We start from the raw sequence: 14,502 nt of genomic DNA on the forward strand, positions 1-14,502 counted from the left end.
GGAGACCCGGGCCGTACGAATAGCGACGGTTGGGGAGAAGCTGCCGAGTGCAGCACTTTTTATTTTGTAGTTTTGTTTACTGTGTTTTGTTTTCTCTGTTTCTTTTGCCTTTTGATTAGTGTTCTTTTTGTTCTAACTTCTGTACCCTGTACCGCTCCGGTATAGTTGTGGCTCTGTCGCTACCATAGTTGGTACGGCAGGCCACAGACAACAGCGCCCTCTGCGGGCTGAACCCAAAATAAGTTTCTAATAAAACTGGGCACCTGTGCGGTGTTTTCAGCCTCATTTCTGTCTCCTGTGTCAGTGAATTACCCACCACCCTTCCACAGGGAGTAACTGAGTCAATTTGAGAATGACACCAAACCAATGAACGAGGAACTGGAATCGGCAAATAGTAGAGCTCCAAAAGCAGACAGCACACAGAGAGGCAGAAGAACTAGAAGAACAGTATATGTCTTTATACATAATGCGGGGTCTGAGCACGCAAATCCATCACTTTGTACAGGATATGTTACCTCCACAACCACGGCAGCCCAACTGTGCTTCAAAGAGACGCCATTCCCACAACCCCCGACCAGGAAACAAAAAAAAACAACTGATGTACTAAGAGATCACTGCAAGAGGACACAACATAGTCCCAATTTAAACTAAAATATAAGTACATTAGTATAAATGTATTCATTTAATATTCTCGATATGAATATACAAGTTAAGAATTAGGAAGATTTACTAATAGCCAGTAGCTGCTCAAAATGGGTATATTACCCATTTCTCTAAACTTAAGGCCAATGTTATGAATATTTCTCTTTCTTAACTGAATTTAAGTATCAGACATTATCTTATCTTGCTGATCAAATGCTGTTCACCACACTTGAGAAAGAAATGTAAAAGTTTTTGGATCGTAACTTGACCAATTCAATTAGCATATTCTGTATTTATTTGAAAACATTTACACAGGACATCCCTCAGCATTTCATTTACAGGAGCATCCTGTTGACAGTGCAACAGGGAAATACAGCTGACCATCATACAAACATATTACAGGCTTTTACAAGGATACAAGAACACCACACACACTGCAGGTGCTATGCAAGCCATTAATAGAAAGGATGAATACATATTAGATTGTAAAACTGTACTGTGTATAACTGAAAAAAAAACCATAAGAAAATGCAAAGTTCCTGTTAAAAAAAATTAGATACCACGACACAAAGAGACAGATGAATCAAGGTATTTACCATGTACCGGTTTTTGGTGAAACTGTCAGTGGACCATATTTACAATGCTTTAACTACGTATGTATTTTAAATTATGTTTTCACTGACTATATATATATGACACATTATTATAACAAGACCAAGCTTTCTAAAAATCAAACTCTGTTTAAAGACTGTTTTGAGAAATTAAATGAAGTCTAATAAACTGTACTAGACTGGCTCCTTTAACACCTTGAAATACCACATGTTAATTAGTCAGTCAAAACAGACTTTAAAACAAGTCATTAATTAGTTAACAAAAACCTATGAGCTTGTTACTAGATTTGTAATATTTATCTTAATTGACATTTAAATTGTAACTTGCATTTTTGGAGAGTTACCTGTAGGGTTATTTTAAATTATAAATGTTTAAATGTCCATTACTCAAGTAGAAAAATACTTAATTTAATTCAAGGTATTTTAGGCATTTTTAGCAAGGGTATTTTTACCCTTTGGCAAAAATTAATCATTTACACACTGAAGTAAACCACTTAGAAAATTGATCAATCTGACCTCCAGAACACAATTCAGTAAAAGATAAGAATGCATAAATAAATTCAACTCATTTAAAAATGTTTAATATATTTTTATCTTTAACTTGTTCATTCGTGTTTCATTAAATATGGTCTCAAAAGTAAAAACTCCAGACCATAGTAAATAAGGGGAATATAATGAATCCAATCATTCTAGAATCATAAATAAAAATACAGTTAGGTGCTGGTGTACAATATAAAAAAACTTTGGAAAATGTACTGTAATGAACAATGACTTGTGTTACAATGCTCTTGGGAAAATGTAAATGAATGAAATCTACCAGTTTATTTTATACGATATACATCCACAGTTTTGTCATCCATACACTGCTTCCAGAGCATCCTGGTTAGTTGTAGTGCATCTGAACAGTACGTCCTATTAAGAGGAAAAGCATTCCAGCCAGGAAGGAAAAGAATATTCCCACAGGAGCCAGCATGAAGGACCAGCCATATCTGATGTTGATTTGAAAGTCTGGACAGAGTGATGTTTTTTGTTGCTGTTTGTAGTCAGTCATTGTGCTTAATACTTGGACCCAGATGACATACATGACCACTACTGCTGAGAAGAACACACCTGCAAAAAACACACAAGGTCATGTCAGTAATGTATATCCCATGTCACATGGTGGAACTACGTCACACAGACAACTGTTGGCACAGATGAAGGCACCAGAGGAAGCGTGTGTCTACTTGACTTACAAGGATAAGCATTTCCAGTTTTAGGGAATTCATCTGGATTGCATAAACCACTTCTCATGGTTATTTCTGGGATAACCACAGAGAGGTTGTTGGTGTATCACTGTTTGCTTATATCAACTGACTGGACCGTTGTCTATCTCTAAGACATTATACAGTCACAGTAGCCTAAACATTTAGTCATTAGAACAGAATTACAGCCTTGAAAGTTAAGTCTACATCCTGTTAGCAACTTCTTCATCATTGCAAACACATTGCACCTTCCCAACATACTGAGCGATCAATGGCAGCATTTCAAACCTGTTTGTGCAGGTGTTAATATACATTTTGAATATCACCCAATTTATTAAAACAAAGAGAAGACTACTTTGATTTTAAGCAGTAATATATTAAATTACTGAAACATTAATTAAATGTCATTATTTAAAATAAATGGGTTATTAAAGGATTTTACAGAAAACCACCAAGCAAAAGATCATAAAACAATCCCTAAAACACATTAAAAACACATATATTAAAAACAGTGCTCTGATAGTAGATTTTAAACTGCTATAGCTCAATAAAGGCATGTTGGCTACTGTGAGCACAAATTACAAAGCATTTTTACTGCTGAACCTTCAGTAAACTAAAATTGCATATAATGTAAGGAAAATATTGATGACACCCAAGATAGATATACTGGTAAAGTACAATTAGATCTATTTTACAGTACAACTAGATCTACATTAAAATACAATCAGAATATATAGTTGCATACTGTACAGGTACACACACACACATATGTTCTGGATGAATAGCTATAAACAGTAACTTACTAGCAATTAGAAACAGCCCTCCCCCTGCTTTGTAAAGTTTATGACTGGCAAAGGGAGCAGCACAGATGATTATGAAGCCTGCCATCACAACAGCGGCTACTCCAACAAGCATGAACACACTCCAGAACCCGCGGTAGACTAAAAATAAAAATAGCACAGATACAGTCAAAAATTACATCTTTGTGAAAAATGTAATTTTATATTCTAAACAACTACACAATAATATTAATAATAATAATAATAATAATAATAATAATAATAATAATAATAATAATAATAATATAGTGTTTTGGATATACAGTAGAGAGTCAATTATTCAAACTAATTGGGACCAATACTAGTTCGCATAATCGATTTGTATGGATAATAAAACTGGTATTAATAACAATTACTGTACTTTTAATAATGTATAAAGTTAACATCTACAAGTACTTAGTATACAAGTACCTACTGATGATATATAGCTAGTAACCTATTCTATCACATTAAGCATACAAAATTACACATTTTTACATTAAATTAATGCAATTCAGTAAAACTTTAACACCTACAGTTAAGGTAATGAAATACTGTAATTAAAACATACCATATACCAAACTTTGAAAATCATCAAAGAATACAATTCAGTACAACTTTGACACATTACAGAACTTTAGGAATCATTAAACTTCAAAAAATCTGTAAAATGTTTCTATACTTTGCTATTAAGGCATTGTAATAACGTGCAATTGAAATGAATAAAATAAAAGTTCTTAGCTGATGAAACAGAAGAAAATCAAGAACGAGGCGACTGTTTTAATTTGCTTAACTGCAACAATGTAAAGCACGCAATGCTCCAGCTAAGGTTTTGGTAGTCTGAATAATTCTGTAACTTTCATTTGCCTCAGTCTGCTGGTGCTTTTTTTGGCAGCTAAATCTCGTAGCCGTTTTAGCAGCAGAACCACACGTAATTCATCACGTGATTGCAGGTGCGTTCAGTTGATTAGACAGTACGGTTTATCAAAGATCGGATAATTGACTCTCTACTGTAGCAAGTTTGCAGAATACCCATACTATAACACCAGAGAAAACAAAAACAAAATGAGGAAATAATAAGACTAAAGTAAAAAAAAAATGCTGAAGCACAACTTTCATGTTTGCTGTTTTCTAACTCAAACATATTCTTTTTTTATATATTTCTTTGGAAAATGCGCCAAATGTTTATCTAAAAAAAGAAAAATGTAGACAACCCTGTTTTATATTAAGTGTGGCTGGGTAAAAGTTTCCTGTTGTTGCCTAAGTAACCGTAGGTAACTGTAGCTTATGTAGAGCACACTTACTGACTGCAGTGTCATAGGAAGTGGAGTTGTGAGCCGGGGTTGTTACCGGGAATGGAAAGAGGTACGAGTGCATACATAACTTGGAAGGCGGCTGGTTGGCTAAAGGAAAAAGGGAGGGGAAAAAAGGAAAATAGGTGAATACATAAAGTAAAATGGATGGTTAATAGATAGATCTGACTTGTACATCTGAATATTCATGGCATTGTCATTTAGTGGAAAGGAGTGATAACCAAGGCTTTAAAATAACATTTATCACCTCTTGTAGCATCAGGAGGCTCATTTTAACATTATTATTATTTGTTTATTTAGCAGACGCCTTTATCCAAGGCGACTTACAGAGACTAGGGTGTGTGAACTATGCATCAGCATGCAGAGTCACTTACAACTACGTTTCACCCGAAAGATGGAGCACAAGGAGGTTAAGTGACTTGCTCAGGGTCACACAGTGAGTCAGTGGCTGTGGTGGGATTTGAACCAGGGACTTCCTGGTTACAAGCCCTTTTTTTTAACCACTGGACCACACAGCCTCCCATTAGGTTACCTTTTGTTTCCCAAGGGCATATTTTGGATAAAACAACTGATTTTACTCAAACTGATGCATCATAAAGTATTATGTATTATGCATCATAAAGTATTATGTAATCATATTCACATGCTCTAGAATAAAATACACTATAAACTGTTCAAAGAGAAAAATTATTTTAAGCAAAATGCAACATTCAGCAATGTCCCTATTCATCTTTTTACTAAATCTCTTCTAAACTATATATTTACACAATCAAGATAAATGTATTAACATAAATTAAGATATTTAATACTGTCCCTAAATCCACTGTCACTTGCAAAACAATGGATTTTTCCACAAATCACATGATCTTCAGCATGCGACCTTATCATCAAGGCAGAAAACACCTGCAAGCATTTTTAAAGCTAACTTATGTTACAGTTAAATCCTGATTTATTAACATGTATTCTATTAGGGTTGCTGTTATGTGCATTGTTAACATTGTAAAGTTCTTGTAAAACATCAGATTGATGTACAGACCCTCCCAATTGTGTTTTACATGTTAAAGATAATAAGCTGTAAAAAGATTACAATTCACTAATTAAAAACAATACATTGTTAATTGTACTGTAGCATCTTTGTTGTATAGCATTTGTAAAGTCAAATAACTCTTGGCTTAGTTTCTCGGATTCAGCTTGAAACAATGTTAAAAATGAACAAAATAGCCATTGTCCCGTCATTTCTGTTACTTGGAAATATATTACTCCACAATATTTTATTTTATGTTTTGCAATAACATAACTTGCTTTGTTGATTGAGAAAAGGGAAGAGAACAGTCCATCCCAAATATTCTGTGGAAATGATGCTTTTTAATACAAAATTTAAGTACTTCAAAGTGCAGTTTGTAGATTCTGCAATATTATTTAAACTAAAAAGTGAGTTCTTTGACGACTGTTATTTTATGTTTCAACAACTGCATTTAGGGGCATGGTATGTCTAGAAATGTTTGATTTCAAATTTAAATAGCTTGAAAACTTTGTTATGTATACAGTATGTCTGTAACATAGTTGACGTAAATACATAGTTTAGACAGGGATTTATGGCTTGTTAGTCACATGTTTTCTGCTGTTAAGCTCAGCAAAAGTGTTTTTTGGTATGTTTTAAGTTTTTCGAAAAAATACATGTTGCTTTTAAATGTTTTTACAAGGTGCAAAAGGCAGTCTAATAGTAGACTTTATATATAACTAATCTAGTGCTTTATGTAGTATTCTATATGCATTTTTAAAAGGGTGCTACAAGATAAAGCAATAGTGAAACTCGAGTAGTTTCTTCATTTCACCAGAACCTCATTTTATTGATTTGACCCTTATGCTTGAACTTGTTATCAGAGTGGGAGGAGGTGGTTGTGTTCACTAACTACAGAAGGCATATGAAGTCTTGGAATATTACAGCACTTACGTGATAAATTGAAGGGCCTCTTTAAGAACAAGTGCAAAGGCAAACTTTCTGAAAGGAATAACATCACTTTGGCTTTGCCTTTACCCTTTCACGTGTCTCCTGTTAGTTAACACAGATGTAAACATTAAAGTGTTACTTAAAGAGTAAGTAGAGGGGGTCCGAAAAATATAGCGTTACTCATACCCAGGTGTTGCTACAAAATGGCTGCCCTAGTGCACTGACAGTATAAGGATTATTGCCCACATTGTCAAACAGGTAACACAGCAATAACGATCCATGATGTGGTACAGAACAGAAAAGCCAGAACACTTGTTATGTATTTTTTTAATCGCTCTTCCTGCAGTGATTTAGAGGACAGATCTCAAACCCCAGTGCACTAGAGCGGCCATTTTGAAAACAGCTTTGAAACAGACTTTAAAGTTATAAGTGTAAACATTTGTCAGGATGTTAACAATGAAAAGAAGAATGACAGGTATGTTATTTAAACAGCTGTAGCAACACGTGTGGAAGTATAACGTTATATTTTTTGAACCCCCATACTTACTCTTTAACAGGCTGTATCGCTTACAACAGAAAACCTTCCTTACACATTCTTCCTATATCGTTTTCAACATAATTGCAACTTTTTTATTCACATCTTTGGTAATAAATACATGTTGACCAGAAGCTATAACAGTGAAACCACATTGCTTTAAAATGGTTAATATGACATTCTAAAATCAGAAACAATTATAATACTATTTTAATATATGTACACCATTGTACCTGAATGTAATATAAAACGCCAGGTATACACACCAGATGCTCTTTGACATTCACAGTTTACCAGGGGGCTGTTCAGATAACAGTGAATTGAAAATTGAAAAACTGTTTATTTTTACATATATGTTTTCTTGACCTCTTTTGGGGGCATGAAACAAGGAAATATATTCAGTTATAGATGTATACATTTAATATGTGTTTACAAGTTCTGAAATACAAATGTGCTGGTACTCAGCTGTGCCTGAACACAGCTGCAATTTCAGCAGAATTCCTAAGGCTTAAATCAGAACCATTCCATGATGTAACAACACTTGTCCTTTAAATGTAACATTCTTGGGTGTGGTCCTAGTTTGCCAACAGAGAATACAGTATGTGTATGAATTTAGTTCAGAAGGTTCTTCTGAATAAGTACTATCTGAATAAGTAGTACTTATAATTATTATAGTAGTACTAGTAAAGTTTCACATTCGCTTTACAATAGTTCCTGTTTCAGTCATTACATACTGGTGACTTTTTAAAGCTCAAGTTTCGCCCTTAACCTCTCAAACATGTCTAGCTAGTACACCAGAGTGTAGGGTTGGCCATGCTCCGGCTCTGGAGCCTTGGAGCCAGCTTGTCACCAGGAGCTGAGGTTCCAGAGCCGCTCCACTGTTTCCATTTAAAAAATGAATCCTTCCTGAATGATTCAGTTCAAACATTTGAATATGACGGCGCTGAGCCCCATCCAGCCGTCCAAGCCCCATGTTCACTGCTTCTCGCCAGCTGGCCCTCTGCTGGGCTAGTTCCTGACAACCAGGGATAGGAAGACCACATTGCTTTAATGTATCTTTTAGAGTATATTTCCAATGAAGGAGAGAACGACCCTTTGAACCTCTGCCTTGGTAGTGTTCACCTATCATGATCTGCTTTGGAATGGGTTTTGTGACCGGTAAACAGCTTAGCCATCCGGTATAGTTAAAGGAAACAAAAAGTTTAGTTTAGTGCTCCTGCAAGGAGTTAGGGTTTTGTTTGTTACTTTTGTTTTGTGTGCAATTAAATAAATATACAGGCACCACCTGTATATTTCTATGGCCCTGACTTTATATTTACACCAAAGAAAATCAAGTTGGAAAAGATCCTGCAAGTGGCAACCCAACCCCAATTTGTCACTATACTTTATATATAATTTACATACCCAAATGGAAATGTATCATTTCTAGAAATTTCTCGAAAACAAAGAATTTTAGGAAAAGTCTTTTGTAATTTTGCTTTTGTGGATGACGAAAAAAGTTAGAAATAGAACCCCAAAAATGCTAATTCAAAAGTATTTATACCCTTTGATGCTATAATAGTATTGTCTACAAGGTGCTAGAAATTTCAATATGATAATGCACAACATAATTCTAGAAATGTCTAGAAAATGCTGGATTGTAAATGAACATTCTTAGAGAGTATACAAGGGTTAGGCAAAGGATGATTGTTGTCATTACCAATAAGTCAATATGGGAAACAGTAAAGAGCTATCTGAAGACCTTAGGCAGAAAAATTATTTATTGTCATAAAGCTGGAGAAGGATACAAGAAGATTTCCAAGCATTTGAGTATCCCAATTTCAACTATTGTTTCTAGTATCAAGTACAAGACTCATGGTACTATCACAACGCTTCCTTGGTCTGGAAAAAAGAAGGTTCTTTCACCAAGAACAAATAGAAGAATTGTAAGGAAGGTTAATAACAATCAGAGATTGACTGCCAAAGATATTCAAAGTGAATTGGCTGCAAGTGGGACTGGGGTTTCCACAGGTCGAGTATTGCATAATGAAGGTCTCAATGGTCGCTTAAAGTTTGCAAAACGGCATTTGAATGATGGATATGAGTTCTGGACAAAGGTTTTATGGTGATGAAACAAAAATCAAGCTATTTGGTCACGCTGATAGTCGTTACGCTTGGAGAAAATAACACCATACCTACTGTTAAGCATGGAGGTGGTAATATCGTTTTATGGGGCTGTTTTCCTCTAATGGCACAGGAAATTTAGTTCCAAGACATGGTAAAATTGATTCCATAGCATACCAAAAGATATTGGCGAATCATCTGAAACCCTCTGCTACAAAACTTGGTTTAAAGCACAACTGGACGTTCCAACACAACAATGATCCAAAGCACACATCAAAATCCACTTCACAATGGTTAAAGAAGAATAAAATCAAAGTTCTGGAATGGCCTAGTCAAAGTCCCAATCTAAATCTGGTATGAGTTGAAGAAGGCTGTGCACATGAGAAGTCCTCGGAATTTGAATGAACTGGAACAATTGTGCATTGAAGAATGGTCAAAATTCACTAAAGAATCCAAAAGCTCATTGACAAATATCCTAATCGTTTAAAAGAGATTATTGTTGCTAAAGGTCAGGGTATGAATACTTTTGAATTAACATTTTTGGAATTTTGCAGTATATATATATATATATATATATATATATATATATATATATATATATATATATATATATATATATATATATCCTTATTGAAATGCATTTTACTGTACAGTTAACTGCATTGTATTTTATTATTAGACCACTTACCATAAAAACTAATAATAATAATGATAATAATAAAAATAAAAATAATAATAATACAAACTACATTCTCCTAGAATTATTGGGCCTATTATATAAACATATGTAAGCCATCACCAAATCCGATTAACTGGTTTGAAAAAGTCAAAAAGAGAAAATCAGCTTGATATTCTATGACCTTGATCTGGAGGTCAAAAGTCCAAGGTTTCCCACAATCCTTGTATATGCCTTAATCTACCTGTGTGGCTTAGAGAAAATTTACTTCAGGTAATAATGCATTACAATTGGCAATCTAAATCATCGGGAGACGGGAGACGGGAGACTTGGCAGGTACAGTATGCATGATGTTAAATAAAAGATATAAATTATGTTCATTCCGTTTTTTTATTTGTTTTTTAATTATGTCTCAATCATAAAATGTTAGGTGATGCAAAAGTTTTGGCCATAGCTATAATATATAAAATTGTAAGTGTGACATACATACTCACTAATGGGCAACTTCTCTATATTATTTTTGTCAGGGATATACATCCCCAATGAGAAAAAGCACAAACAATGTTATGTTTATTATTTTCAAAGCACTAAAGATAATGTCTATAAGCACTCTTCAAAAAACAGTCCTTAAAAACATTCCTTAAAATAGTCCTTCAAGTTCTGCGTTTAGGACCTCGTCACAAAACTTGACAGACTTTATTAAGAAGTGTTTGAATAAGTTGAACAATGTCGACTGTGGTGCCATAAACTCAAGATGTTTATAGTTTAACCAAGTTTAACAATGAAAAAAACATGATGTAACAGTGGAAGTGGCTCCACAGAATATTTCACATTGTGTGCCACCTTTGCGCCCAATTAAACTTCTTCTTAAAGCAGAACTATACAACAGTCATGTATGTGGCCTGTTTTGTTTTGATTGAAATATTTTTATGGGAATGTTTCAGAATTTTGCTACCTACTTTAGATAGTTATAGTAAATGAAGTGCAATTTACTTACTGAACCAAAACTTCCATATATTGTCCTCTGCAAGTTTCCCACCAAACCAGCACCTCCAGAAGAAGCCCTCATGATGATAAGTGGTATCTGTTTTCTTTGGAGATGTGACCATATCGCTACGCTAAAAAAACCCAAAAAACAGCATTTGATTAATTACCTGTTGTGTACTTCTGTTTGCTATATAGTAAATGTGTATTTTCATTTTAAAACATAATGGCACTGAGTTTTGGGTTCTGTTTAAAACAGGTGTTAAGGACCCACAGTCGACCCCACTGTGACTACAGTCATTCAGCCACTGCACCGCATTCCCCTCACCTTCCGGGACCAGATGTCCACTAATGCATCCCCCTGGAACTCCAACCTGGTTACAGTGAAGAAAAAGCCTGGGGGGGACTCCAAATTGTGTGGACTTGTGTGCTGTGAACAAGGGCATCATTTCTGACAAATATCGTGGGTCATCTGGGCATTATTAAGCTTAAGCAATGTTGTTGGGACCTGGTGTGATGCAATCACTTGGTCCTCCCTACGTCCTGTCAGCCGACGACTTGGTCTTGGTGGCATGCCAGCAGGCTGAGGAAAGTGTCGCAACCTGAAACTCAGCCAGTGAAGGCAGTTTTTCTGCCCCACCAAGGCAGGCAATTTTGCAGACATAGGAGGCTCTGAACCAGCAGGGTCACTGAATCGGCCTCAAAGATTCTGTCAGTGCATTGGCCATCTTCGGGACTTTGTGACTTCATTCCACACCTGAACTTGGTGGGAAGGGTGGGAAAATGTTATGTTCTGTTATTTGGTATTGTGCCTACCATTATGACTGTTATGTCTGCAATGCAATCAGTGCTGTTGCAGTTGCTAAGTTACATGTTGCCTGCTGTTGTGGAGTGTTGTCAGCTGTGTGGTGGCACAACTCATGTGTCATGATAATGACCTACACTACAGAAAACCTGCCTAGAGTTACTGGTTAGAGTTACTTCTAGGAGGAGTCAAGCCAGCTGAAAACTCAACTCTCAACCAAATCTCTGACCTTCATTGACATAAATGCACTGGTGATTATAGGCCTTTATAACATAGGATGAAACAATTCGGAAGAAACAGAGCATTAAATTAATAACATCTTCTCAAGTGATAATCTACAAATAATTGATAAAATGATCTTTCAAATGTAGCATTAAAAAGGTTATTTTTATGCTTATGGCTGATAGATGGGTTAATCTATATTCAACCTATATTCAACCTAATTCACCATTAACACATACAACATCAGTAACGTATGTTTCACATTTATCTGTAGCTTTCAACACTTAATAATACATCTGAAACATTGATAAGTGTGTCTGATTTCACATGCAATGCCTATGTATACATAAGTTATATAACATGTAGGAAATAATTAGTGGAAACCAAGCAAATGTATTAAGAACAGCTGGACCATTCCATGTCATGTGGACCTTAGGTGGTGGCTTAATTTATTTGAACAAAATCATTGTTTGAGTTCATAAGAACCAGATGGCTCCAATAATGTAACTCTATACTCCCCTTACCCTTATACTTCAGGGGCTGTATCTCATGAACCACTGGCATATCTCACAAATTGGATTTATCAGTTTCTCATGAACCCCAACACTTGGGCCACCAAATTTCAGAAATTTGGACCACTTGACTCACTGTCTACATTTATTTTTAGAGAAACTAGTGGACTATACATTTTACTTGTAACAATGGCCAGTAACCACATTTTTGGTACCAGCTTTCTACATTAAACTAGTTATACTAGCGTCTGCTATATATATTTTTTATTTTGAAAATGCATTTCATCAACTGTAAACATATAACTCCATATGGTATACTAAACTTGATTTGACCCCAGGAGTATACAAGCAAGTAATACCATTAGTAAGACCATTTTTAGTTAATCTGACTGTAAAAAATACCCTGACTTGTTTCATTTAGTAAGGTTAAAACATAACATTGTAATCACACTTTTTGTATCATATTTTAATTCAACTCTTAAAATTTTATTCATACTGCATATCCCTTGAACTTAATATTGAGCAGCAGAAAAACATTTTTTCATATACTGTATATAAAACAAAATTACACTGAAGCAAAAACAAAATAAATATGCCCATATGTATCACACATAAAAACAAACCTCAAGTGGAACAGCATTTACGGTTTTGCTTCCATTGTTTTCAGGTGAACATGTTTCAGTAGCCAAAAGCCAATAATCCGTTCCAAAAGACAGCAAAAAGAACACAGCTCCCAAAGCACCAAAGAAGCCGGCAAAGAACAGGGCAACGCTCAGCTTCATGACTATTGGGTTTGTTCTCCACAGTTAGTATTTGCTTAGTTCCTTCAGCTAGAGGTACTTCTTCGTTCCCTGTTGCTGAACTTTCTTATGCCTCTCCAGAATTGACAGACTCTGACTGCCAAATGTAACTGTCCATCTATTTTGGGATATTGATTGAAGATACTTTCTGCTGAGAGGTGCGGCCAAACATAAATAACTGGCAACTGACCTTTACTGCTAGCATCAGGAGGGGTGGCATGAATCTTTGTAGCCTCATTAAAGTCACAGGCACTATAGGTCTATGTACAAAGCGAGGGTATTTTTAAAACAACATATTCCTTTATATGAACTCAGACTCCTTTACATAGAAAAGATTTTGAAATAAATGCTATAGAGCAACATATTCATAAGGTATGTTATATAATTAAATTGTATGGTATTAAATGAGTTATTTGAAAACTTTTTAAAATTTGCTTTCATTTGATAATCAAGAAGTCATGTCTTGAAAAGTTTCTAAAATAGCAAACTGTACTTAAAAACTTTACTATCAAAACAGACAAACATCTTTGAAAGTGATTTTGTGAATAAAGGGCCACTATCTCATCTTTGCTATCTCCATTTCTAAGTAACTGTGACAGAAATACAATGATTCTTGTTTGTAAATCACCCTCCCGACCTGTGAGGATGCCAAGCAGCGAGAACAGAGTTCCTTCGACGGGCTGGCGTGACAGTTCTTTCTCAGGGTTCAAGGGAAGTCAGCCAGCCAGGAAGGGGGTGAGACTCCGTGCAATAACGCATTGACCTGGAAGGGAAACAACATGGCAGCCGCAGATTGGAGAGGCTGTTGCACTCGTTTACCAAAGGGTCATGAGTGACAGCATAAAAGGGGACGGAGAATCGTAATCTGTTCCTTTGCTTTGTTTAATGTGAGTAGAACCGAGAAGGAGAGTGAAAGTAATACAGAAACTGAAATCATGAGTGTTGTGTTTTGTTTGTTTGTAATTGTCTTGTCTTGTCTTGTACATTACTAGACAGTTCCGGAGCTGTTGCCAAGGGACAGCACTAAACCAGACAACACTGCACTTTTGTCACAAATATAAACTTGTATCACCCACCACGAGCACTACTGCACACACCCAGGACTGGTGACCGTGTTTGTATTATTGTGGGGCGGATATCGTTTATTATTTGGGACTGTCTGTTCTTGTTATATACCCCGTATTATTTAAAAGAAACGTTAGGTTACTTACCGCAACCCTGGTTCCCTGAAAGAGAAGATAACCACCAACCAATACTGTTGGGCTATGCCTGCCTTAATTAGGTAT

The 14,502-nt window shown here is 35.5% G+C and overlaps 1 protein-coding gene across 1 annotated transcript; it reads right to left on the minus strand.

The window, feature by feature from the left end:
- Positions 1-343: 343 nt before the first annotated feature.
- On the minus strand, positions 344-13,330 carry tmem182a (transmembrane protein 182a). The gene is made up of 5 exons (XM_034012575.3): positions 13,040-13,330; positions 10,891-11,011; positions 4,620-4,718; positions 3,301-3,438; positions 344-2,363 (listed from the first exon to the last, which is right to left on the minus strand). The coding sequence occupies exons 1-5, from the start codon at positions 13,196-13,198 to the stop codon at positions 2,137-2,139; spliced, it is 744 nt and encodes a 247-aa protein (XP_033868466.1). The 5' UTR covers positions 13,199-13,330; the 3' UTR covers positions 344-2,136.
- Positions 13,331-14,502: the final 1,172 nt, after the last annotated feature.

This window comes from Acipenser ruthenus, chromosome 8, assembly GCF_902713425.1.
Source record: "Acipenser ruthenus chromosome 8, fAciRut3.2 maternal haplotype, whole genome shotgun sequence".
Lineage (NCBI taxonomy): Eukaryota > Metazoa > Chordata > Actinopteri > Acipenseriformes > Acipenseridae > Acipenser > Acipenser ruthenus.

What these genes read in the sequence shown, in the direction of transcription:
- tmem182a (XM_034012575.3), bottom strand. Translation starts at nt 13,198, where the DNA reads ATGAAGCTGAGCGTTGCCCTGTTCTTTGCCGGCTTCTTTGGTGCTTTG. An exon ending in TAAATGCTGTTCCACTTGAG is followed by an intron (nt 11,012 to 13,039) that starts GTTTGTTTTTAT and finishes GGGTTTTTTTAG; the next exon opens with CGTAGCGATATGGTCACATC. An exon ending in TTCCTATGACACTGCAGTCA is followed by an intron (nt 3,439 to 4,619) that starts GTAAGTGTGCTC and finishes TTTTATTTTTAG; the next exon opens with TCTACCGCGGGTTCTGGAGT.